This window comes from Arvicola amphibius, chromosome 15 (genome assembly GCF_903992535.2).
Source record: "Arvicola amphibius chromosome 15, mArvAmp1.2, whole genome shotgun sequence".
NCBI lineage: Eukaryota > Metazoa > Chordata > Mammalia > Rodentia > Cricetidae > Arvicola > Arvicola amphibius.
Genome location: NC_052061.1, coordinates 6,206,939 through 6,234,405, shown reverse-complemented (window position 1 = coordinate 6,234,405; position 27,467 = coordinate 6,206,939). Strand labels below are relative to the sequence as shown.

The 27,467-nt window shown below is 43.9% G+C and overlaps 1 protein-coding gene across 1 annotated transcript; it reads right to left on the bottom strand.

Moving 5' to 3' along the window:
* Positions 1-1,036: 1,036 nt before the first annotated feature.
* Positions 1,037-27,467, bottom strand: Ces5a (carboxylesterase 5A). The gene is made up of 13 exons (XM_038313153.1): positions 27,395-27,467; positions 26,163-26,367; positions 22,845-22,983; positions 20,796-20,929; positions 18,490-18,643; positions 16,082-16,186; positions 15,347-15,451; positions 13,915-14,055; positions 12,188-12,256; positions 9,474-9,621; positions 3,185-3,334; positions 1,345-1,417; positions 1,037-1,268 (listed from the first exon to the last, which is right to left on the bottom strand). The coding sequence occupies exons 1-13, from the start codon at positions 27,465-27,467 to the stop codon at positions 1,037-1,039; spliced, it is 1,728 nt and encodes a 575-aa protein (XP_038169081.1).

Below are 27,467 nucleotides of genomic sequence, written 5' to 3'. Positions count from 1 at the left end.
TTGGGGACATGTCTGGTATATGTGATACACTTGGGGACATGTCTGGCATATATGATATTCTTGGGGACATGTCTGGTATATGTAATACACTTGGAGACATGTCTGGTATATGTGATACACTTAGAGACATGTCTGGTATATATGATACACTTGGGGACATATCTGGTATATATGATACACTTGGGGACATGTCTGGTATATATGATACACTTGAGGACATGTCTGGTATATATGATACACTTGGAGACATGTCTGGTATATGTGATACACTTAGAGACATGTCTGATATATATGATACACTTGGGGACATATCTGGTATATATGATACACTTAGAGACATGTCTGGTATATATGATACACTTGGGGACATGTCTGGTATATATGATACACTTGGGGACATGTCTGGTATATGTAATCACTTGGCATACCTTGGTGAATCTTAACTCCATCAGCGAAGCCTCATTTCTCCTCATTCCAGCTTGACCTTTGCTCTCTGGTTTTAGACCTCTAATTCCCTGGACCTTGTATGACATCAGGGAAGAACACTTTCAAGCCTGACCCCCTCCCACGCATGTCTCACTAAGACTTAGCTCAAAACCAGAAGTGCCTAGGACTTGGCTCACACTAAAAGCTCTACTGCAGTGAGGTTAAGGGACACCCATTTTATTCAGCATCTGTATCTTGAGTGGTGTGGGAGGGTGGAGATTTATCCGCACAAATTAAATTCTGTTATATATTTTGCATATATTTTGCATTCTGATTTTATTTCATGTGAGTAACAGGATCATTATATGTCAAGGGATGGGCCAGGCCTCCTTCAGACTCGTTGAGAAAATCTCATTACCTTCTAAGACAAATTGAATTTTTTGACATTGAAAAGAATTTCATGAGGTTCAGCCCTGAGCGCATAAAACAGCAACTAAAGCAGATTAGTGAACAGAGATTCCCACAGAGAGCAGCTCAACTGGGAATGAGGATAATGGTTAAGGGGGAAACTTAGAAGGAGGAAAAAACTCAAACCACACAGTGATGACTTCTAAAGAGCGCCAGAGAAAAGGAAAGGCAAAGGTAGAGAAAAGAGGATTAAGGGGGAAGCAGAACTGGGCAGTGCTTCTGAAGCAGACATGATAAGGGGGAGGGTATCCGTCCAAAATTCCACTCTCTGATCTTTCAGTCTCTGTCCAACACTGATGTTCAAATCCAGCTTCAGGTACTGCTCGTCCTCGTCGTAGACTGGCCACGGAGGCAGGCCGGCCCCGTTAGGATCCCTGAAATGAGAGCAGACTCCGATGAGGTGGTCAGCGTCAGCCGCCTGACTGCAAGGAGGCCAGCTGGTTCACTCACCCGCTCCTGGCGAAGTTAGCCCAGTATTTCATCATCTTCCTGCTGAGCGACTTCTCTTCCTCAGTGGCTTTCTCTGCAGATGAACACAAATCCAGCTGCTGCTCACCAGCTTCACCTGGGCCTGAGGCTCCTCCCATTCGGTGAGGCTGTTCCTAACTTGGCCCTGAATCCTTACGAATAAGTCCTAGCTCACATATGCAGTTCAGGCATCACCCAAGGAATCCTGGCTTCCAAACAATGCAAGCTGAACATACCTTCCTCATTGGACCTCACTCTAGCGATTCCCATTTGAATGCAGGATTATTGGGATATTCTCTCTCTCTCTCTCTCTCTCTCTCTCTCTCTCTCTCTCTCTCTCTGTCTCTGTCTGTCTGTCTCTCTCTCTCTCTCTCTCTCTCTCTCCCTCTCTCTCTCTCTCTCTCTCTCTCTCTCTCTGTCTGTCTGTCTCTGTCTCTCCCTCCCTCCCCCTCCTCCTTCCCTCCCTTCCCTCCCTCTCTTTTTCTTTCTGTGTGTGTGTGTCTGTCTGTCTGTCTGTCTCTCTCATTAACTACAGTCAACCACTGCTATCTGATAAGACTGATTCCAAGATGCCCCTAACAATAACCAATTCCAGAGATGCTACAGTCTTTCTATAAAACAATGTCATTTGCTTATAGCATCTGCAAACCCTGAAATCACTTTGGCCTCACTTGCAATACCTAGCACAGGACAAAGGCCAGGTAAATCTCATCGCTTCTCTGCAGGCACTTAGCTGCCTACCCAAAAGCAAGCATCATTTCTGATGTCTTTGATACATCCAGGAGGACGGTCTACACCTGTGCCATGTGCAAGCCGGCCCTTCTCTACTCATTTGCTCGTGTGTGGGTACATATTTGTATCTTGTTCTTTCTGTTGAGGTTGTATCTGGGAATAGTATCTACTAGTTCTACATGGTCATTTGTAAATCTGACAAGTGTTGTTCTATAAAATCATAATATATGCATTCAAACATACATATATGCAATTGCATTTAAGGTTGCATTAAACCTAGTATGAGCATCCAATATTCTAGTGAAATTGTTTCCCACCACTTAAATGGACTGTTCTTCCAAACACAGACTGACTTAAGAAAGAATGATTCAGCGGTCAAGGGTAGTCTCCTGTTCTTCTGCTGTAACTAAAATTGAGAGGGTTGCATACAGCAAAAGCCACCTACACATCTACTTTTCCATAAGTTAAGTTTCTATTAGCTTGCTCTTTTCTATAGACTTTAGAGACTCTAGATTTCAAGGCATTTACCTCCCTAGCACTGAGGCTGTTCCTTGTTTCTTAGCTGGAGAGGCCTTTCTTCACTGGGTAGGTGTGTGAGCTTCTTGCTGAGTAAAAGCCTGTATTAAGCACTCATGGTTTGCTCTATGACGATTGCTTAGTTTCATCCTTATGAAAAGCTTAGCGGCATCTACCTCGTTATCTCTAAGACAAGGATGGATAGATAAATAAAAGGCAAAATCACAGCCCACAAACTCAATAACAGTTCTGTGTCACAGGCCAGGTTGAATTAGTGAATTAGCCTCCATTTCATGGTGTTTTAACCTAAATGTTTTAGTGGTATTTCCCATGTGTGATTTGCTTGTAAGTTTTCAGTGTGTGTGCGTGCGTGAGTATGTGTGAGTGCGTGTGTGTGCATGTGTGTGTGATGTGTGTGATGTGTATGCTTGTAAACTCCTCAGCCAGCAAGTCCTTACTGACTCGTGTATAGTGATCGGCCGAGCAGTTTTATGTACGCAGTGGGGAACTGACTCTTCTTACCTCACTCCACATTCCATGTGCCTGCAGGAGGAGCCCACAGCTAGCTACTTACCAAACATGGCTATATCGCCCTTCAGAAAAGGACCTCCAAAGACAAAGCGGACTTCATCTGTGTGGTCGGCCTTCACAAAGGCTGGCCTTGTGTTTTCAAAGCACTGGGGTCGGTGCTGAAACTCGTAAAAATAGACAGGTGCACCAGCATCTGAGAAAAAAAATAGAAAACATCAGGCATGTACCCAAGTAAGGTGTGGTCCTGCATCCCTACCTGTCAGTCCAAATTTACAGACCCAGAGGGGTGATAACTCAGAGCCCTCATAAACCAGCCTGCCTGCCCACCAGCCTTCCCTTCCCTTTTTCCTCCCTCCATTCCTCCATCTCTTCTTTCTTTTCTTGTTTGAGTCTGAATCTCCCCTCCATAGCAATCTTCTCATCCCTAGTGACAAAGATGTTACAACCCATACACACCCTGAGAAGAAAATAATTCTACTCCTTCAAAAGAGAAAAACACTTTCATACTGAGCCCCAATACACCTTGTAACTTTCTCTCATTGACCCTGGTTCAGATGTCTGGAGGCACACAGAGAAATCCCCTCTTTCCAGAATAATCCACACACATGCAATCCTCCCTCTGTTCTACAAAGGTCTTCTCTACAAAGGCCCAAGTATGTGTATAACAATGCACACACATACTTGGGCACACATACTTGAGCACACACACAGGCACTCACATGCACACACACAAACACACATCCCCTTGGTCTCCATTTTTCCTTCAGTTATTGGTTCATTTTTCAGGATCTCTTGCAGCAAGATACCACAAAACATCTGCTTTCTGCTTTTTTCATTCCCTCTCTTTCTATTACCTTTCTACAGATAATAAAAAGTACCTATTTCAAATGTAGAATTTGGGGAGTTTTTGCAAATCTGTGTATAATCATGAACTCACCAGACAGAACATGTCCATCAACACAATAAATATACACACTTAAAAACAACAAAAATAAATCTTTCTTTGGAAATGGTTTCTAACATATGACACAAAATACACAATTAACATTGATAATGTAACTGAAGGATTATGCATGAAAATTTAAAATCAGTTTCCAGTTATTGAATGTTATCAACAGAGCAAAATATCAACCCACAGAATGTCTTGCAAATCATCTCAAAAAAGAATTAATTTGTATAATATATGAAGAATCCCTGAAAGAAAATAAGTAATTCTCAGATCAAATAAAAAAGAAGCACAGGATTTGCACAAACATTTTTGCTCAGAGATGTGACAATGTTGGAAAAATATTTCACATTTTCTCTTCCATGTGGTATTCATACAAACTTGTATATACATATATCCACATACACATGGAGGGAGAGCAAAAGAGAGAGAGGAAGGGGAGACAGAGGAGGTAGAAGAAAAGCTGTTTAAGGGCAGGAAGGGGACAAGCAACAGATGGGGAAGGGATGAGAAACCGATATGTGGGAGGAAGAATCAATGACATATATGAATGAAATCTCACCATAAGAGTCATTATTTTGTGTTAGTTTTAAAAGTTCATTTTAAAATGTCAGAGAAGAGCCTGGAAACACCCTAACTTGTCCAATCGTTGGGGAAAGACAAACCAACACTGTAACTGGATGACACCTCGCCCATATCTACACATATGTGATAGTTAACCCTTCCAGTGCTGATGCTGCAGGGGAACTGCTGTTCTTGAGCATTGGTGGAGGGGTGGGAAAATAGCACAGCTGTTATAGAAGGTAATATGCAGTCCTTAAAAACGCAGAATGACTGTGTAGTCCGGTAACCCAGCCTCTGATGGGCATAGAATGGCTATCTGTACATGTGTGTCCAAACAGCATAATCCACCACCGTCACAGGCAGAACCACTCAAATGACCACAACTAAATGTGGTATATACGGGCAAAGAATATTCCTCAGCACAACAAAGGAATCCTGATATATACCAGTAAGTAGATAAGCCTTCAGGCATTGTGCTAATAAGCTAGACAACAAAAAGGACAAATATTGTGTTATTTCACTTACAGGAGTTACTTAAAAATGGTTAAATTACTAAATGTTTTGTCATACAGTTTTTGTCATAATATTTTAAGTGTGAAAATTATGTAGTTTAATTTTTCCCTGCTTGCATTTCATATTTCCTCCTATTGGACTGGACTCCTCTGGGGTCATACTCCACCCTCTCAGGTGTGCTGAGGTTTGTTCTGCGGACAAATGTGGGGTTTGTCCTGGAGGACATCACACGTACACAAGAGAAATGAGGACTCCGATGGCTGCTGGATGTAATGTTCTCTGTGCATTGTTAGGTCTGCTTGATTTATGGTATTATTCTCATCTTCTATTTCCCTCTTCATATTTTGCACAATTGCCCCGTCATTGAAAATGCGATGTTAAGGTCTCAAACTATTATAATAAAACTATCCCTTCAAGCTTTTTCTGTGACCTTTACTTCATGGATTTGTGGTTCTATCATAAAGTGCACACAGGTCTTTAATTCCAGTGCTTTTGGGTGCATGCGCCCTTTTATAACGCCTTCCCTGTGTCTTGTCACACTTTCTGCCTCCAGATTTATTGTGTCTGGCTTATGCAGCAGGCCCAGGTCTCTTCTGGTGGCTGCTTGCACTGAATATCTTTGCCATTCTTTCTCTTTCAGCCAATGTGCGCCCTTGGTTCTTAGGCGAATCTCTGCTTATAGCATGTGCCAGAGTTTCTTCAATTCCTCTAAAACAGCTGCCTACTGAGAGATTAGTCCATTTACATTTAATACAAGGGGGAAGGACTGACTTCCACTGTTTTGTTATTTTCTGTGTCTCTTAGAGCAGCTTTGCTTTTCAGTTGCTCCGTTTCTACCTTCTTTTATACCAGAATTTTCTGATGCATCATCCTCTTACTCCTTTTACCACATATTTTTACTGATTTTCTAAATTAATGTTCAATATTTGTAACTCACATCTTAACTTATATAAAGTTCAAATTAATTTTAATTTACTTTTGGTAGCATAAAAACTGTTAAGACTAAAATTTATATCTCTATACATTGTGTTACTAGAAGATTTATAATTGTCTTATGAAACTGTCTTTAAAATCACTTAGGAAAGGGAGTGCTATGAACAAAAATGAATTAATAAAGACTTTCACATTTCCTTTCAAGGTTACTTTCACTGTGTTATTTACCTGGTTTGAAATGTTTTCTGCAGCCCTTTCTTTCAGCTTAAAATCTTTGAACGACTCCTCTTCTTCCCTGGCAAGGTTGTCAGCTGTGAGCTCAAGGTCTGTGTACCAGGAGATGTCATAATTTCTCCTTCTTTTCTGAAGGGCGGTTTTACCAGAGACCTAATTCTCGGTTAGCAGCTTTGGCTTTTTCACCTCACAGCACTGTGACTCTGTCATCCCCATGCTTTCCGATTCGCATCATTTCTTTAGCTAGATCCCATGATAATCTCATTTCTAGATGACAAGTGCCCGCTCTCTCACAGTGTCCTCGAAGCTCTCTTACTTCTCTTCGGTTTTAGCTATGATGTTTCTCTTTGTAGTCTCTGAGCTTTTCCTAGATGGGGGTTATTGAAATTCTTAGATGCCGGACCATCAACAACGTTGGGACATTTTGTGTCTTACTTATTCTTCCTGCCTCTGTGTTCTCTCCTGCCTTTCTTGGAATCCTATTATACATAAATCAATTGATCAAATTGTCCCACGGGATTTCTTTCTGCTCTGTCCATCTTCCTTCACTCTTTTCTCTTTGGGATTAAGTGTCTCAAGTGTTATAACCAAGTTCCTCGTTCTTCTTTCATGTGTTCAGATCTGTAATGGATTCCTTGAGTAACTTGTTCGTTTCAGTTAGTGTGCCTTTCCACGCTGTTCAGCTTCTTCTCATGTGTTTTTTTTTTATTTTTTTTTATAATATTTTTTGTTGTTTTTTTGTTTTTTCAAGACAGGGTTTCTCTGCACAACAGCCCTGGCTGTCCTGGAACTAGCTCTTGTAGAACAGGCTGGACTCGAACTCATAGAAATCCGCCTGCCTCTGCCTCCTGACTGTTGATATTAAAGGCGTGTGTCACCACCACCCAGCCTCATGTTTTTTTCTAATAAATCATATCTCTTTATAGCCACTAGTTAGTGATAATTTATTCTTATGGCTTCCTTTAAATATCTGAACATACTTAATATAGTGGATTTTCACTGAGGCAGTGGTGATATAGTGGTCGGTATTCCCGCCATTCCATTTATTTAAAATAGTTTTTAAATTTTAAGTTTTTAAACTTTAAAGCTTTGTTCAATAATTCCAATGTTTGGAGTTCTTCTTTTAATGTCTTTTTCCTGTGTGTAAGTGAAACATTCTTGATTTTTTAACTGATGTAATTTTAAAAAACAAAACAGAAACAACAACAGAAGTTCTCATGTGGAAGTGATGGATTCTGATCCTACCAACATCTGAGTTTTGTGTTTCACTGATTGCCTGGGTGCTGTTGAGGAACTTTTTTATGGATGTTCTATACTAACTTTATAAAGCTTATATTATTTGTTCTAAGTTGCCATTGAAGCCTGTTTTCTGGTACCTTAGTGATCAGTTTACGATGTAATATGTTATTGAGATTTCCATAAACCTTTGGAACCACCAATCATACAAACAAAGCAGAAAAACAAAAGCAGAGGCACTCACAAGTGTTTTCAGTTAGGCCCTGTGTGTATGTGTGAGCTCACATGTGTAGTGTGTGTGTGTGTGTGTGTGTGTGTGTGTGTGTGTGTGGTGTGTTCACACACCTGCATGCCATAGCACTTGTGTGCAAATCAGAGGACAATGTATCAGCTTTTTCCTCCTCTCCTTCCACTCTTTGGGCTCGGAGAATTGAACTCTTGTCCTCAGGCAGCAAGCGCTTTACCCACCGAGTCATCTCATGGAGCTCCAGCTCCACTTCTTAGCTGTAGAAGAGTGGGTTCTTCGCTATGCTCTACTGTTCGACTTGTCTACCCCCAGCCAACACAGCTATTAGAGTGTGTGTGTGTGTGTGTGTGTGTGTGTGTGTGTGTGTGTGTGTGTGTGACAGTGTTTCCCTGTGTAGCCCTGGCTGTCCTGGAACTCTCTCTGTAGACCATGCTGGCCTCAAACTCAGAGATCTGCCTGCCTCTCCCTCTGGAGTTCTGGGATTAAAGTAGTGTGTTTTCCTTTGTAAGTTGTTCTCTATTGTTGAGAATGTATAGATGTATATAATGAAAAATGATTATATCTACCTTACCTCTTCTCTTTCCCAACTTCACGTCTTTTAATTTACTAACCTACTACACCCAGTTAGTGCTGCCCATATATCTATGAGTGAGATAACCCCCTAAAACACGGGAAACAGGCCAGTGGTAACATCCACAAAAAGTGATTCCCTCTAACCCTGCGACCGTCCACTGCCTGTAGCGCCACAGTGAGGGGTGGGGCTTGCTCAGTTACCATAGCTCAACGATAAGTTCTGAAACCGAGTGAATTCTTTCTCCTCTAATTTTGCTGCACTTTCTCAGGATTGATTTGGCCATCGCTGCATTTTCATGTAAATTTTAGAGATAGCTTGTTAACTTCCACAAAACTGTTACAAAAAAAATTGAAGCTGTTTTGTATTGAGTCTACAGATCAATTTTCCCCATTTTCTTAGAACCATTTAAATTAGGCTTCCACTCTTTTATCATTACATTAAAGTGGTTGCCAAGGTCACCAAATTCAACAGTCATCTTGCCTGTCATTAGCAGACCTGATGCCACAGCAATCTCCCATGGCAACCTAACCCACAGCCTCTGTCCTTGGTGCCACTGCACTTATCACCATCAAACACAGTCTACGTTAATGTGTTTTTCTTTTTTCCAGTCCTCCTCGCTAGAACAGTGGCAGGGTATTTATTCTGCTCACTGCCAAATTTCCAGGAAATAGAACAAAATCTAGCATAACGGAGGTCACTGTCAAGTGTTTGTTACAAGAAAAGCAAAGGGAAGGAAAATGAAGGGGGAGAAGGGAGAGGGGAATGGATGAAAGGAGAAGACTTGCTTTACATCCCCTCCCCAAGGATGCTTTCTTCTCTCCCACATCCCCCCTCACTCCTACAGCTAAGATGTTTAGAAAAACAACCAACTCCAGGGAGAAAGGCAAAGAAAGTAAAGGGAATAAGTAACCCATGGTCTGGAACTGCAAAGATGGATACAGCATTCTTCCATCATAGACTCACCAAAAATATCCTCATGGTGAAGCAACCTCAGTGGGGGGGGTGGATCCTCAGTGGGCAGCACAAACCCCCTACAGCCTCCTACCTCACTGTCTGTAGACTCGAGAGGAGTTCTTCAGACTCACCTCGGTGATATCGAGCTGTGACCAGCCCGGGAACCACAAAGAACACATCCCCAAGCAAGTCCAGTAAAGTGTCTCGGATCTCAGTTAGGGAGTGCATGCCATGGAAGTACTCTTCAGCTACAACATGCAAATACTGGGTAGGGATGTGCTGTAAAAAGAAAGAAAAGAAAGTGGGGGGAGGGATGGGGGAAGATAGGGGGGAGAGGAGGAAGGAAGAGAAAGGGGAGGGAGAGAAAGGAAAAGATCACATTCATAAGAAATGAAAGTCAATAACAATGGCCAACCTGTTAATAAGGATTAGCCTGCCTGGACAGGCAAATTTGTAAATGCTGTCTACGTTTGGCTCATTTCATACACACAGAAATCCTACGATGCATTAAAAATAGTGCACAGATTTGGAAACTAAGACAGGCAGAGAGTGAACGGTTGCTCCAAACTGATAGACCCACGATTTTTTCACAAGTCTGTATCTAAACCCCACGCTCAGAGCCACATACAGTGCACACACACACTGATGGTGCTAAGTACAAGTGAGACTCTGGAGTCCTGGGTTCCAGAGTTATTAAGAATTTCCAGATGGCGACAGCAGAACACGGAGCTAAAGGGAGGGACCTTCAGAGAAGGAAGTGCTGTATGACACGCTGGCCACACTTCCACAAAGCTGTCCCTGTCCCTGGAACAAGCTCTGCCTCTAAGCCATTTGGCTTCTTGTAGCCTCAGATTTCTCAGCTATAATTTTTAAAATGGGTCATTCTAGGAATACAGGAGATAACCAGGAGCGCGTGCTTCCCAGAGGAGAGCAGGCCTTTGCTCGGTTGCTTGCTGAACCCCATTGCTGAGTGCCTCCATCGGATGGACAATTTGATGCCTTCTTTGACCCAACTCCAGCTGCCTCCGAGTCTCCTAACCTTGATTTTACCCTGAGTACCAATGACAGGCTATGGAAGGTCAACTTCCTGAGGATGCAAGGGCCTGTACCATGGTGACTGTTAAAAAGGGTTCAATGGCCTAGGTGATACTGGGACATTTGCTGTGCTGTCGGCCTTTATTTTGGTGGCACACGCCTGTGGAATTTGGCAGCAAAGCCATGTCTGGTGCAGCCGAGCTCAAAAGGCTGAGGGTGTTTTAATCAGGCCCAGAGTAAGAGAGGCCTCCAGCTGTGCAGGCTTTGGTACGAGAGCCTGTCCACATGGATCATGAGAGGACAGACCTTACAGGCCTAGAAGTGTCCAGAGGGGTGGAAAGGTTACCAGTCACAGGAAAGCCACCAGAAGACAGTCACAAGGAGGACTCTGGGCTTCTGGATCAAGGCCAGAGAAATGGTTGCCACTTACGAAGCAGTTCCTGCATGCTACCAGGTCTTTCTTAGAGACACTGCAGTTCAGCCCTCACTCTTGTGCCATCCCAGAAAACCTACTTACTCCCACCCCTGAGATTTGGCTCAAGACACGTTCAGCATTTGAAATGTCCTTCTTCTTCTCCAGTATCCCTTCCCCTATCACCTAGAGCAATGGAAATCTCCTCCAAGGGGCATCTACCAAACAGGCAGAGAGATCCCGCTGCTCTGTTTATATCATGAATATCCTTCAGTCTTCAGGCTCAGTTCACTTCCTTGGCTAGTCATGACTCACCAGACATTCTTCTTCAAGGCCCAGGGACTAAAGAGTCCCCCGCCTGACCCAGTCAGGCCACTGTACTCTTCAGCTAGAAGAAACCTTCAAATGGAAGTCCAATCACTTCCCCTTCTCTGTTTCTCTGGGTTATCATCGTCTCATGAATCCTCTCCTTCAGGAGTCACTCCCTCAGCTGATCTCTTCCCATTCCTCAGCTCCCCGTTGGTTCCTATAGTTCTTCCTATGCTCCGCTCACTCCTGACTCCCTGAAACTCTTTCTCCCTGCAGGGAGCTACCTTGATTCTCCTGTGGATACCACTGGCCCTGGGCTTTCATCTGCTCTGCTTCATGAGACAGCCGTGATCATACCTGTTCACCCCACACTGTATCTCATTTCCTGGGGAAGTTTTAGAGTATTTTGCTTCAGTAAACATATGTTCTATGAGTCAATAAAAGCAATGAATGTGACCTTGAGATTATGCTATATCAATGTTTATGGGAAGAAAGAAGATAGAAGGAACGGGAGGGAAAAAATAAATTTATCTTCTTACCTCAGTGTCTACCTGATGCTACTATGCTTGTTTCTGAAATATGAAATGCTTCACAATTTAATAGATGAGCACAAGACTGTTAATGATGGACCTTAACACAATGCCTGATGACCACATAGTAAATATAGAATTCTAGCCCCCTGTATATTTCATAATTCATAACTTTTCAAATTATACTTAGATAATTCAGTATATGTGCTGGCTTGCAACATTCTTGAGGGGGAAAGTACCCCCAAATCCACATTAATATGTGTCAGAAACAGATTAATAATGGTGTAAATAAGGAAAATGAACGCATAGAAGTTAAAAGGCCTAGTGGCCACAGATCACATTTGGCTAATATGAGGGTTACAGAAAGCCTTAGGGTTTTTAGAGCTCTTTGACCTTAAGACTGTGAATAAGGGATTGTGAACCAATAAAAAGTCTACTGAATTAACTAGTTGGTTAATTAATCAGAACGGAATGTCTTTAACTTCTATCTATGTGTAGAGCAGGGATTTCTGCCAAGTGGATGACTCTCTGGAGAGCCACACTGCCCACTGTCACTTACCAGGAAAATGTGTATCAAGTTAAGAGCAACAGACTTGTTGGAGCCGAGGAGGATCTCAGGGGTGTCCTTCTGTGGAAAGAAGAAGGGTATTCTCTGTAAACCATCTATCTGGGCTCGTTGCTCGGAAAGCAGAGGCTAAATGAGTAAGTTACACACCACTGTCTCCTTATTGGCGAGGAGACAGGAGCACCGCTCACACCCTCTGAAAGTTAGCTCCTTTAACTATAAAGTAGAAGAAACGGCGCCTGCTTGTTAGTTCCTCATTTAGGTCTGTGCCTGGTGTGGGAAAGGCACTCCCGGGACTGGTCACGACGGTTATGGTCACTGATTCCTTTATCTCTCGCCCCCTTCCCCTGCCAGTTTAAAATAAAGAGGCTGGTCTAGGTAAATGAGTTTTGACATCATAATGAATTTAATCTCTCCTCCAAACTTCTAAATCAGATGAGAAGCTTCTTAAAGCCTAGAGTCCAGAAAGCTTCCCTCCATGCTCACCCGGGCTGTTCAATCAGCCCTCCTCAGAGAGGATAAGCCTCGCCATCCTGACACCCCCCTCGAGAAGACTTCTTCCCAGTGTGTTCTGCATGCTTTGAGCATGCTCTGAAAAGCATCTCTTAATTATGCGCACTCTCTGGAGAGTGTGACCCAATGGGAAGCAGGAACCTGTGAGTGCCCCCTACTGAAGGTTTGGCATTGCTATGTGTACAACTTCCCTGCATTCCATAATTCCACTGTAGACACAAACTCTTCTCAAAAGTCAGAATGCCAGAGCCAAGACTGAATATAAAACATTTGAAGGAGCCGGGCGATGGTGGCGCACGCCTTTAATCCCAGCACTTGGGAGGCAGAGGCAGGCGGATCTCTGTGAGTTCAAGACCAGCCTGGTCTACAGAGCTAGTTCCAGGACAGGCTCCAAAGCCACAGAGAAACCCTGTCTCGAAAAACCAAAAAAAAAAAAAAAAAATTTGAAGGAGTGAAATTTCCAAAACCTATCTGAAATAGTAAATGTATTTACTTTAAATAATCATTTGTAGTTCTTTTGTTTGTTTGTTTTTAGTAAAGATAAATGGATCCAACTCTCTCCTCTTCACACAGTTACTTCTTTTACAATAAATATGTATACAGAACAAGACAGACATATGGTTGATCCTCCAGACCCTGGTTCTTCTTGCCTATAGTTTAGATGTGTTTGAGTACATCTAACCAAAGGTTCGTGGGCTGGAAGTTTTGTAGTCATTATAAATGTGTGATGGTAAATCTCTAAGAGGTGGGACCTCGGTGAAAGTGATTAGGTCAAAGGTGCACCATCTTTTGAAGAGATTTCTGTAGTTCTCCTAGGACCTGGCTAGTTTTCCAGATAATGAGTTGTTATCCAGGAGGGTCACCTCTTTATGTTGGGCCCCTTCTGCATGCAGCCCTTCCCCTTTCTTCTCCACCATGCCGTGGCATAGCCTGTGAAGTCATCTTCAAATGCTGTCACCACAGTGTTTTGACTTTCTATTGGCCAGAATCATAAGCCAAATAAACCTCGTCTTAATTAAAATTCCAAGCACCAAGGATTGCATTTTAATGACATCAAACAGATTAAGATGCCCTCTTCTAGTCAATGGGAAGATTCTGCTGCCGGAGAGCAACAGGTCCCAACTTTTATCACATGGGGAATCATCAGTGGAAGCAAGCGGTTACCTTGTTGTTGAGGGAGAAGCAGGGAGGAAATACAGAATTCTTACCATGGGCAGTATGTAACCACATTCTTGGTTATTGACTCCGATGATAGAAGGAACTGCTTTAAATGCCTTTTGAGACAACAGTTCTAGGGGTTCATCGGGAAAGAAAGAACCATCGACCACTCGAGTGAATGACTTTGTTTTCTGCAACCAAGAGAGAAAAAGCAACAGTTACTTCTGTTAATAAAAAACTATTGTCCCCAGATGGTTCAAAGGCATCTGGAAAGAGGAAAAACAAAACACTATAGGCCCAGTCAAATGCATTAGCTTCTGACCTGTCCTGTCATTTACTTAAAAAGAAAAAAAAAATATCTAAATTTTTCTGTGCCATAGTTTCTCATCTACCCAATAATAAAACAATAATAATATCAACTAAAGAAAAACACTAGCCTAGCACAGTAGCTGAATATAGAACACTGAAAGCTGTTGCCTCTAGGTGATACGGATGCCTACCCAAGTTTAAGAACTTCTGGCCAAAATGGGGAGGGGAAGAGTAGCCAGGATGAAGGAAGGAGGTACTAACCCTTTCCTGTGCCTTTTTTATCGTGTGTGTGTGTGTGTGTGTGTGTGTGTAGGGGGGAGGGGGAGGAGGTGTGGCATGCACATACCACAGTGTCTGTGTGAAAGCCAGAGGACACCTGTGTTGTGTGTGAGATTTTTCTCCTTTCACCTTTAGGTGGGTTCTTGGCATTGAACTGAGGTCATTCAGCTTATGCAGTAAATGCTTTTTTGGTGGGGGGCGGGGATGAGCTCTCTTGACTGCCCTGATCATGTTTTCTTTTTTTAGGTTCCTGTGTAGGGAACTGGGTAGAAGGGAACATGAAGATCTTACAACGGTGGGTGGTCATTATCCACTTTCTAGATTCCAGAATGCAGATATTCTACACATGCCAAGCTGCTACAAACATTTGAGTCTGAGAAGTAGCAATCTTATTCATTCAAGGGCTAGCAAAGAGTCTCAGACTGGAAGATCCACTAAAATCCATCCAGTCCAATTAGCCATCTAATCTTGAGGATTCTCTAGTGCCAGCCAGACTTTGATTGAATACCTATAGCAATGGCATCTCTGCCAATTCCTTCACAGGCAGTTGATAGTTCAGAATATTCTGCTACAGCAACAACAACAGAAAAAAATGACTCTCAAATTAGAACTCGCAGCCTTTGATCTTGATTTTAGCTTCTGGGATGATGTGGCACAAGCATGGCCCTCTTCCCAGATGCCTCCAATATCTAAGCAACAGCCTGAGCTGAGCAATGTCCGTCTCCCGCCTTAAGTCTCTTGCAGGAATCCTAAACCCCACATCATTCAGAGGTTGCCCTGAATCGCCAACCCCTCTCTTGTCAAAGTTTCCAATCAAAACAAATAAAACAGATACAATGTTTGGCCACTACCATCTTCTGAGTTACCCACACAAATCTTCCCATCTCTCCTCACCTTGCCAAGGCTCAGCAACTCCAAGGAAGACTTTCCCCTCAGGCACGTCAGCATAGCCTGGGAGTCTAACACACTGCAACCACAGACATCCGCAACTACCTGCAGCTGTTCACAGAGAAGAGAATAGACAGTGGTCGGGATCGCACCCAGGGGAATGAAAGCCTGGAAAGTGGCCTCTGCCAGGCCCAGAGTCCTTGCATGTGAAGGTCAGTATAACAAAAAGTATTTAAGAACTCTAACACATGTGCACACCCAGACACAACAGTGATGCTGCATTGTGCACCTGGACTCCTGTCCTCTATGACAGTGGTCCTCAACCTTCCTAATACAGTTCTTCATATTGTGGGCCCCCCCCCAACCATAAAATTATTTTCATTGCTACTTCATAACTGTAATTTTGCTACTGTTATAAATTATAGTGTGAATATCTATGTTACTTGGTGGTCTTAGGTAATTCCTGGGAAAGGGTCATTTGACCCCCAGGGGTCATGACCCACAGGTTGAGAACCACTGCTCTATGACTGACATGCATACGCACACCCTTGGGCACAGCAGTCCAGCTGTCCTGTGTAGTTAAACCCTTTCCTGTTGACAAGCCTTCCATACAGGCGCAGGACTGCTGCTGGACTAGCATAAGGTTTTCTGGACATGGACAGTGAGAAAAGTCTAAGCAGACAAGAGACTGGCAGCCTGGGAGCTTCCGGGGCCTAGGGAAAGATGTGAGAAGTTACCTACATCATTTTTCCGCTCATCATCGAGGCCCTTCAGGTTTGGAATGATGGCCACTCCGCTCTCCATGATGGCCCTGTGGAATAAGCCCGTGCTCAAAGGAGACAGAATCTACAAGGAAAATGTAGGAGACCCAGCATCAGTCGTCCCAGAACCACACCTATCTATCATACATGCCACCAACTCCTTCCTTAAAGACACCGTCCCAGGAGGCCCCCTTCAGAATTCTGCTTTGGCCTAGAAAGTCCTACTTGGGAGTTCGATACAGATATAGTGGCTTAAATGAGTTATTTTACCTCTGAATGTCCCCATTTCTTAATTAATTATTTCTGCTTTTAAGACAGGCTCTAACTCCATAGCCCACCATAGCCCAGGCTTCCCCCATCCTTCTGCCTCAGCCTCCAGGTGCCAGGATTACAGGTGTGCACCTCCGTGATTGGCTTCAGGAACACTGAGTCAGCTATTCTGTCATGGTTTCTAGTGCCTTTACTCCCTTGCTATTGGCAAGTGACTTCATGCTTCTGAGCATCAATTTAGTTCTCTGAAACACTGTAGCAAAAATTGCATCAGGTCATAGATATTTTTGTTTAGAGTAGGAGAAGTAATGAACCTGAGTGTTCACTAGGTACCTGGTCAGTTTCACTCATGAAGGGTGACGTTTGTTATAGATAGATAGATAGATAGATAGATAGATAGATAGATAGATAGATAGATAGATAGATAGATAGATGGATAGATGGATAGATAGATAGATAGATAGATAGATAGATAGATAGATAGATAGATAGATAGATAGATAGATAGATAATGGATTAACACAGTCCTTCTCAGAGATGACTACTGAGAACATAAAGTTACTTTGACTAGTGTTGGGCACTGTACAGCAGAAGCCCTCTTAACCCACTTCTATGTAACTGACCTCTGCTTAACATGCTAATTTATGTCAGGGAATTCGCCACTTGGGGACAGTGACTCTCCAGTATATTCAAGAATTTCTATTCATGCCAGTCTTGTGCCAAGAGTCGGGCGTGTTATTCCCAAAGTTGTATTGTCAGCTGCACTTGTTGCTGTGGTAACATCATCAAGGGAATATAATGCAAATCAGTGGGCTTCACATGTGAAAAACTGTCTCAGAAAAAAACTGATAGAGATGGGTGGCTAAAAGATAGCGCTGTCAAATTTGGTGTGGAGAAGAGTGAAATCTTTAAGAGAAGACCCTAAGAGCCTGTTGTACTGTTGTGACTGTGTAAGAGTGGTTTTCTCCAAGCTACTTTGCAGACTACATGAGACTTTGTACAGACGTTTAAATATGGGTGCTGCCCGTAAAGAGTCTCAAAAACCTGTGCTCAAAGGCAATGAGTTCTGCAGCTGATCTATGCGAAAAGATCCGTGTCCAAACTCTGGGCAGCAGACCAGCTCTCAACGGACAATGCCTGTATCCAGCTGCCAGTGAGGTGCGTACACTGGATGTGTGTGCTTCTATGCATCTTTCATTATTCATGCTTTAGCTGGGGCTTTCTAGTGAACAATGCTATGGTTTGTGTGACACCCCCCCACACAGAAGGTCCAAATGTTAGATGTTTGCTTTTCAGGGTGGCAGTATTAAGAAACAGTATGAAATCTCTAAGAGGGAGAGCCAAAGAGGGAACACTAGCCTTGGAAAGGTCTAAGGTAGTTCTCAGTAAATGGCGATAATAAAACGAGCCATGCCAACTGCATGCATCTCTCTACTTGTCGGTTCAAGATGTGATGCCACCTACTACCGTGTGGTGTGTGTGTGTGTGTGTGTGTGTGTGTATGTGTGTGTGTGTACTGCAAACAAGGATTTATCAGCCCTGATGACTAGATTGTAAGGATTCAGCTCTACAAACACAAGGATCCCACCCCCCAAATTATCACTCATTGTGTGACCTCAGGAATTCATCTAAACTCTCCTGGTGACTGCTGTCTTGTTCTTGAAATGAGACTGTACCCCAGACTTACGATTTATCTAAGAAGCAATAGGTAGTTTTTAAGTGTGTACTCCACTCCAGTTGACAGCTCCACACCCGTGTGGATATGGGCAGCCCAAACTGAACTCAGTGGGTTATTAAAAATAAAAAAGGATATGAAAAACCAAAAAAAAAAAAAAAAAAAAAAAAAAAAAAAAAAAAAAAAAAGATATGAAGTTAGGGGAGGTAGATCCTGGAGGAATTCAAGGAAAGAGAAAGGGGATGCATATAATCAAAACACATGTGTGCATGTAAGAAGTACTCAAAGAACTGATAAAACTTTCATTTGTTAAGCCCAAGGAAATAAAAACGTTACATGTATTCAGCACAACAGTAGCAATGTTGTTGTCTTGTGATGTCTTGTCTCTATGTGTATAACCTCCCTGGCTAAGAGTCATCCAAGTCATAAAACAGAAAACTCACGAGACTAGAAATGCTTATGGCTCCTGCTGAGCCACCAAAGAGTGTCACGGAATCAGGGTTTCCACCAAAGAACTTGATGTTCTCCTTGACCCATAGCAGGGCTGCCAGCTGGTCCTGGAAGGCCCAGTTCCCGGGGGCATACTGGTCCTGTGTGCTAGGAGTAGGAGGCAAAGTGAGAGTTCTTAGGTGGCTGCCACATGTCCTTCAGACCTGCATCTCTTGGTCAGGTGTGGCAGGACACTGAGCACCAGAGCCCTACAGGAGCCAAGGGCAACAGGCTTAGTCCAGAGAAGCACACACAATATAGTATGTCCAATGTTAGGATGTTCTTGACTCCCCCCTTAACCTCTGCCCCTTGGGCCAGGCCATCCTGGACAAAGGCATTCCAGTGAATGACAAAGTCCTAAATTGCCTGGTTACTAATAACAATAACAGTGCCCACAGCAGCAGATGTGCCCAACATGGCCCCAAGAAGTATACAGGTACTACTTCTAGCACCTCCATAGCCTTTGAGACGAATGGTTCTGGACATTACCCTCTGTGCCTCTCTAGGTTCTCTCTGCCCTATATCTCTAGAAACTGTGTCACTTGGGCTCTGGCATGTGCCATTGGCAAAAGGTACTGAGAGGTGAGAGGAGAGAAAGACTGGGCTATACATCCCACCACCCTGTGCTCGCTCCACGCTAGACAGGGAGGATAAGGAAGTGGCAAACTACCCACCATGGCCAAAATTTGTGCCAGCTCTTTTCAGTTAAATCTGTGAGCATGCCACCACAATACATATCCTATTTACAGAGACTAGAAAATTCAGGCACAGAGATCTCCTTGCCAGAAAGATCTGGAAGGAATTAGGATTCAATGATTCTGACCTCTGAACCCACACTCTTTTTTTTTTTTTTTTTTTTTTTTTTTTTTGGTTTTTTCGAGACAGGGTTTCTCTGTAGCTTTGGAGCCTGTCCTGGAACTAGCTCTTGTAGACCAGGCTGGTCTCGAACTCACAGAGATCCGCCTGCCTCTGCCTCCCGAGTGCTGGGATTAAAGGCGTGCGCCACCACCGCCCGGCTGAACCCACACTCTTAATCATACTCCGTGCATCTGCCTCAAAAAGTTGCAGGTTTCCCAGAATTACTGAGCAATTTATTGAAAACACATGAAAATAACAGAAAACAAAAACCAAACAGACAAAAAGAAAACACTAAGACCCACATTCTGAGTGAGGAATTTCAGGATCCTACCATCCTCCAGTCCCCAACCTGTTCCTCCTTCCACATCCCTTTGTCAGTATGTAACCATTCTGGCTAAGACTAACTTCCCATTTCCAGTTCTCTCCAAGCTCTGCCAATTTAACCTTCATACTATGGCAGGTCCCATGATGCCCCCCATTCCTCCCTCAAGGTGCAGAAGCATCTCACCACAATCATTAAGATCACAAACTGCAGCACAGAATTCATTGCCTGGCCATCCATTATCCGGGTGATGCTGGACCAGTCATTTAACCAACTAGACCTCAGATCCCTCATGTTGAAACTAAGGACAATAAAAATGCCTGTCCCGTAGGACTGCTAGAAAGATAGATACCAGTCACATTGTGTTGCATTTGCTACCTCTTGTTTTTATTAATCAACCCTGTATAGAGTCAATAAGATGGCAATGGCCTCCTTCCTGGCCTCCCATTTGTTAATGGACAAACATCAAGCGTGGTCTAACCTCCAGTCTCTTCCAAAGTACACTTCCTGGTACATATCTCTCAACAGGTTAAGAGTAGGACCCTCAGTCTTTAAAGGATAAAATTCCAAATTCCATGAATACCATGGCATTCACCCCACTGCCCAATCAGGCCTTTCAGAGACACACAATTCCAGATCACACCACTAGGCTACCTTTCTGTTTGTCTCCTTTGCCCAGCAGTATGTGAACAGAAGTGGTGAGTGCCATCCTCCAGCTGACCCAAAAATAGGTTCCCTGTGTGGCCCTCTATACTTCCTTTGCTGCTGGCCAAAGTCAGGTCTAGACCGTGGGCATCAGAGCCACAAGACGGAAGGATCCCAGAGCACTGGTTAACCATGTGCAAGGATGCCTGTCCACTGGAGGTACAAACTTGGACAGTCCTTGGTGAGAAAGAGTCTTTTTAAAATGCTAGGATTTGAGGGGCTTTGTGTTCATGTGTGAAACTGCCTAACTAGTTAGGACCTAATTTACTCAATGGTACCAAAGGTTTGTTTGTCCTAAGGTAGATGGCCACTGACCACAGCTACAGTACAGCTTCTCTTTGTGGTCTTGAGTGTCATTCACTAGAAGAGACTCACGTGAAGAAGCCAAATATTCCTAGACGGTACTGGATGGTCACAACCAGCACATCTTCGTAGGCAGCCAGGGCAGACCCATCAAAGATGGAGGCTGAGCCAGTCTCAAAGCCACCTCCTGGTATCCAAACCATGACCTGAGGAGACAGAACCCTTCCAGTCAATCCCTTCTCATGCTTTTTGAATTATTTTTTATTGAGGAAAATATAAATGCCTCACTCTTCTTTGTAAGAAGACTCTAAGGACTTATTTTTTGAACAAGGCCCATGTAGACCCTGGCCTCTTAGCAAGCAGATGATTCCATTAGCTGAGTGAACAATGACAGGCTACTCAACCTCTCTGGGAATTGCTTTTGTTTTCATTTTTGTTTCCCCTCATGTAAGAACTGTGCTGCGGAGAGTATAAATATCTCACTTAGCAGGTTTTGTGGGGTTCAAATAAAAGTCTGCAGTGAGAACTTTTAGAAGAGTGTTTGCTCGGTCCAAGTGCTTGGAGGCTGGTGACTGATGCCTATTGAGCCTGTGGCCCACAGGGAGATGAAACCACTGTAAGGCTCATACAAGAACAAAAGCTGGGACAGTCTTTCCCAACCTATGGGTCTCAACCATCTCGGGGTCGAACGGCCCTCTCACAGGGATCACCTAAGACCATTGGAAGACACAGATATTTACATTATGATTCACAACAGTGGCAAAATTACAGTTATGAAGTAACAACAAAATTAATTTTATGGTTGGGGTCACCACAACATGAGGAACTATATTAAAGGGTTGCAGCATTAGGAAGACTGAGAACCATTGCTCTAGAGTCACCTAGGAGATTTGCTTCCAGGAGAGCATGAGAGGGATCGTCTAAGCTAGCCTCTGGGTGTACTTGTGGAAGACTAGCTATATTAGGATACTTGAAATGGAATACAGGCCCATCCAAATGTGGGCCTAGAGTCCTAGGCTGAGCTAAAAAAAAAAAAGGCAAGCAAGGTGAGCATCAGCATTCTTGTCTCTGGTTCCTGGCTGTGGATCCATGTGAACACTTGTTCCAGTCTGCTGAGGCTGTAACTTCTGCCATGATAGACTGAATCCTGGAACTGTGAGCCAAACCAGCCCTTTCTCTCTTTTCTCCTTTTGTCTGGGCATTCTATCACCGTGATAAGACAAATTACTAAAACATCAGCTAAAGAGGTTTCTCTTTTTTTTTTAATCCTCGGTGTAAAAATGAACAAAGTGGGGCATACAAAAACTTTATCTTATTTCAGAAAGATTAGGACCAATGAACTCAAAATATTGTTCAAATGGTATTGTCACTACTTTCGTAGATCTTAACCCTTTCCATTCTTCTAGCTCTATATCTTGGGGTATCGCCCTTGCATCAGGAAAAGAGAAGAGAGGAAAAGCTCTGGCTCTGTACAACATAGAGCAAGGACATGAGCAAGTAGTCTTTGTGTCTTAACTTCCTCATCTGCAAAATGAGTTCAACCATTCTTACGCACTGCGTTAAGGGATACAATGCCCGATGCCTGGCACACAATAAGTGTTTGAAAATTGTTGTTGCCAGAAACCACAGGAAGACTCTCCCAGTATAGAGGCATGGGGAGAGAGGGTGCTGAGAGAGAGGGTGTAGCTAATATGCAGGTCATAGAAAGCCTCCTTCATCTACAGGGTTCCTTAGTACTTGACATCAGTACTTGACTGTTTTAATTAGTTAAGAACAGTTTAATTATTCAATTACACTCTTTTAAAAAGGGGGTTCTCAAACTTGAAAAACATTCAGAATCCTTTTAAAGCTTATCTTTTCTAAGTTGCACAGACAATTTTAATACTTATCAGAGAGGGGAGAACAAAATGAAACAAAAATTGAAAGTTAAATCGTGATCATTGAAATATCCAACAGAGACAATGACAGAGGACAGCTACTGTTTATGATTTTTAAAAAAACAAGTTACTTATGCAATAAAATTTCCATTATCCAATAAAAGCTCAGTCTCATTCTAGATGCCCCAAGCCCAGCTGGTGCCCAGGCCTGCTGGTGGATGCCCAGTGCAGCAGGCAGCCTTACCGGGAGACTGGAGTCATAGTTGGCATGGGCTGGCGCATGAATGTTGAGGTACAGACAGTCTTCTGAGACTTCCAACTTAGGGTAATGCACTTGGAGCACTTTTTGATATGTGGTGAGCCACTCTTGGTTCTGAAAGCACCTGAAAAGAGAGAGCCACTCTTGGTTCTGAAAGCACCTGAAGAGAGAGAGAGAGAGAGAGAGAGAGAGAGAGAGAGAGAGAGAGAGAGAGACAGAGAGAGAATCTCTGCAATCTATGTCAGCATACTTCCTGGGAGGGCCATTAGTTCTTGGGACAGAGGCAAGGAGCAGCCATCTTTTCTGAGCTGAGAGGCATGTCAGGACTATTAGCATAGAATCTGATTGTGCCCCCGGCCCCTCCTTTCAGAAACAGGCAGACTAACTAAAAAAAAAAAAAAAAAAAAAAAAAAAAAAAAAAAAAAAAAAAAAAAAAAAATGATGATTTCCTTTTATCCAGTTCCTGGATAAGAAAGCTCATTTTCCAAAATAGTTGTATTGTTAACCACAAGGACACCCCTGTCTATACCCACCACTGAGTTCTCCCCAATCAGTCTCTCTTTTAAATCCAGAAGGGCAAAGGTATCTTCCTGCAGCCTCCATACCAGGAATCCAGAGAGACACAGGAAGGCTCTAGCACCCAGGCTTTGCTCCCTCTGCCTGGATAGCTTCTCCCTATATTCTTCTACATATAGGGAGAGTCATCCATGGCTCAGAGTCATCCATACCCTCTCTTTCAGATTCAGTCCAAATACCGCTCCTCTAGGAAGCCTTCCGAGATTTCTCTGAGTGGCCATAGCTCTTCTTTAGACACACCCACAGAGTGTGCATTGTGCCCTACAACGTGCCCCAGGCTTGATCATCACATTATGATCTTCTCCAATTCATCTGTGAGCAGCTGAAAAGCCTGTGAGTCTGGATTAATCACAGTCTCTAACACAGAGCCCTACGCACGCCAAGAATGAGAACGCACTACACTTGATCTCAGCCAGAGGGCTAAAGGGCGACCAGAGACGCTGAGTGTGTGGATGCTTCTGCCGTACCTAAGTGCTCGGTGATTGTTAGTTGTTTTCTTGAAAGACGAGTGAACACTAGTGGAGAGTGAGAAACCACCCCTGGAATATATTCCTTTTGGGGTGTTTATGCTCCTGGCTCTTTTGTATGTTGTCCTTCATAAATTCAGGTCCCATTGCTTTCCACAAAGGCAGCCTGACCTTTCCTAAAAGCTGGGCTGAGTGGTTCTCGGCTCTCTTAGTTGCTTTCTCTGCCCTCTGGTGGTTGCCTTGGCTCCCTACATTTTAATGATCGATTATTTTTCTCTGTCCTCCACCATGGGTCTACATGCTCCTTGAGTCCCCAACACACAACGATCCTATGTTTTCCTCCACTTTATAATGTGAAAAAATCAATATGTAGTCCACAGACACCAGGCTTCCAATGCTGAGTTTTGATCTTTATCTTTGTGTGGGCCAGGAATCAAGCTGCTCGGTTTGTAGGTAAATAGCCATGGTGTCACAGGGGCACATACCCATGTATTACATGGTTGGGGATGGTATACGCTAGGACAGGTAAGGTAGATGAAGTGAATATAGTTTCAATTTATAATGTCTTAGAATGTAATCTCTTCTTAAACTGAAGAATCTCATTAGTCCACTGTGGCAATTCCCAAGTCCTTTTTCTTTTTCTTTTTTTTTTGTTTTGTTTTGTTTTGTTTTTTGAGATAGGGTTTCTCTGTGGCTTTGGAGCCTGTCCTGGAACTAGCTCTGGTAGACCAGGCTGGTCTCGAACTCACAGAGATCCACCTGCCTCTGCCTCCCGAGTGCTGGGATTAAAGGCGTGCGCCACCATCGCCCGGCCCCAAGTCCTAATGATATCCAATTCTGGAGTTGGTTCTGAATGAGTTAAATGAATAAATAACCAACTAGTAATTTTTTCATATTATTTTCAGTCCACTCGTAAACCACATGAAGTCATCTTTTGGGGTGTTGTGAAAGTCCTGGTACCAAGGTCCTCCTTTAGCCCCATGTGACCCAACCTAAGATCTTCACAAAACCAGAACTGGACATCTCTGGGATCTTCACGTCTCGTTGCTTCATACAGTGCTCTATATACTATATATATATATATATATATATGTATATATGTATATATATGTATACACATACATACATACATATACACACATATATACATATATACACATATACACACATATGTACATATATGTATGTGTGTATGTATGTATAGATAGATAGATAGATAGATAGATAGATAGATAGATAGATAGATAGATAGATAGTGCTCTTCCACGGCTAACGTGGGAACTGGTTAGCTACCTAGCCTTGAAACTCTTTGCTGGCTGGAAGCTACCTACCTTCCAGGCCCCTTGTGTTGCAGAGACATTAGTGATGGCTAATCTTCATTGTAGTTGGATTTGGGATCACCTAGAAGGTGCTTCTCTGGCCTCCCAGAGAAGATCCTCTCTACCCCAATGTGACCTATGGGCTGAGGTCTCATGGTAAAGAGAAAAAGGAGAAAATAGCAGAAGCATAGCCTACTCTCTGCTTTCTTATCTGCCCGGGTGTGCCGAGCCCCAGCTGCAGCCTTCTGCCGCTGCAGAAGCTGCTATACTGGTGGCACCTGCTCAAACTATGGACCAAAATCAGCCCTTCCTCCCTTAATCATTTTCAGTCAGAATCTGGTCACAGAGACTAGAAAAGTAACTAATACAGCAGCTATGGTGTCATTACGCAAGCATTTATGGAGTTCCCACTGTAGTCCTGGCCTTGCATTAAGCCCAGATGAGACTACCGGAATTAAGCACGCGCACGCGCGCGCACACACACACACACACACACACACACACACGAGCACACTGTGGTTCTGCTCTCTGAATCCCTCATCCGTACTGACCACAAAGGCCAGCCCAGAGTGAAGGTCACACAGAAACACTAGGAAAGTCTTTCATTGAACGATTCGGGAAGCTCATCACAGCACTTCCTACACCTGCTCAGGGTTCAGACCCTCACAGAGCTTTCAGAGCTTTCAGACTCTTGGGCCCAGCTTACAGGGTTCTGATTCATGAAGCTTAGGAGAGGCCAGGGAACACATACAAATCTAACAAGCCTCCAGCAGTTCTCCTGAGCAGCCGGCATGGGAGCTCCGACCGAGACACTCACCGAGGTCTGTGGTCCTCCCACTCCCGTGGCCATCTTTCCTCTCCTCTGCCCCTGAACTTCATGACCTATATTCCCCCTCCACAATCTCTCCCAGTCCCCAAAACCACAGGCCACAGTGACTTACAAACTGGGATAGGAGGTGGCTTCTCTCAAGTCAAGCCAGGGGATCGCAGGCAGTGGACTGGAAAATCGCAGGGCTCCAAGAGGGGGTGCAGCGAAAGGGATCCCCAGGAACACGTTCACAGGTTCGAGGCTTCCCAGCACAGTGACTTGCTTCCCCCTGACCCATCCTAGCTTGGTGTACCTTTGTGGCTCTTCAGCCCCAGACCCTGAGGAAACACACAAGGGAGAACTGACGAGCAGGCTAGAGAGAAGGAGGCAATCGGCTACCCAGGGGCTCCCTTCCGGGTGGGCCTCCACTCAGAGGCCACAGGAGCTGGGACTTTCTCTATAGCTCAAGGTCCTCTGCTTTCGAGATCACTTGAGAAGCCACCACCATGGGGACCTACCTCAGTTGCTTCTGAGCACCCACCACCACACCAAAGACCTTGGGGAGAAGATTTTTTTTCTACACCAAAGTTGTCCCTTTCCTTGAAGCTCTGGGGATGCCCTCCTCCTGCCAAACTGATTGCTGGGTCTACCACCCTCTAGTCATTTCCATACTCACCACAGACCACCACATGTCAATCGTCGCCTGCACTTACTGGATGGCATTTTTTTTTAACAAACTAAATAAATTACCTTTAACTTTTGGTTCAGAGGACTCCTGAGCAATAGTATCGATTGAGTTGTTGTTTGGATAAGTTAGGTAGCTGCTTTGGTTACAGATGAAAATGAAAGATTAGTGAGAGCAGCAAAAAAGGTCTCATGTTGATGCCCGCTGGAATCAGCTCTTGTACTTCCCATAGTTTGAAAATGGTGCTTTGGGTGACTAGGCATGCAAGCATCTTGGGTTTTGCACAGAAGATGAAGCCTTGAATTACTTACTTAGCAGGACCCAGGAGTCTTGGCACTATCTGCTCTGTCCCTTGTGCAAGTCCTGTCTCCACAGCCAACACCACAGAGCACAGACTCCTGTCCACATGCCTCCCCAGTGCCCAGGATGGTGCCTTTCCTTACTGGGTGTGAGGAACCGCAAGGACAGAGGCAATCCCTTCTGACTCTGTCTACCTCTGAAAAGGAGGCTCTGGCCCCAAACTTTCAATAGCATTGGACACTGAAGCCCCAAGGGTCTATCTTACATAGCCCACAATGGGTCCCCCAAAGACCTCTGGGAAATATGTCCATTTCTCCTAGTAGAAAATGCTACTCCCTTCCCACATCCTGAGAACCCTTGTCTCCCACTGGCCCTCTCACCCCTGATGATGACTGCAAAGATCCAAATGACCCAGATTAGGGCCTGTCCAGGGTGCACCCAATCCCCACACAT

Excerpts from the sequence above, each read along its gene's own strand:
- Ces5a (XM_038313153.1), bottom strand. The coding sequence starts at position 27,467 with ATGTGTGGGGATTGGGTGCACCCTGGACAGGCCCTAATCTGGGTCATT. Across the intron at positions 15,452-16,081 it reads ATGATGAGCGGAAAAATGAT|CTGCAGGTAGTTGCGGATGT; the intron begins GTAGGTAACTTC and ends CTCTGTGAACAG. Across the intron at positions 1,269-1,344 it reads GCTAACTTCGCCAGGAGCGG|GGATCCTAACGGGGCCGGCC; the intron begins GTGAGTGAACCA and ends CTCTCATTTCAG.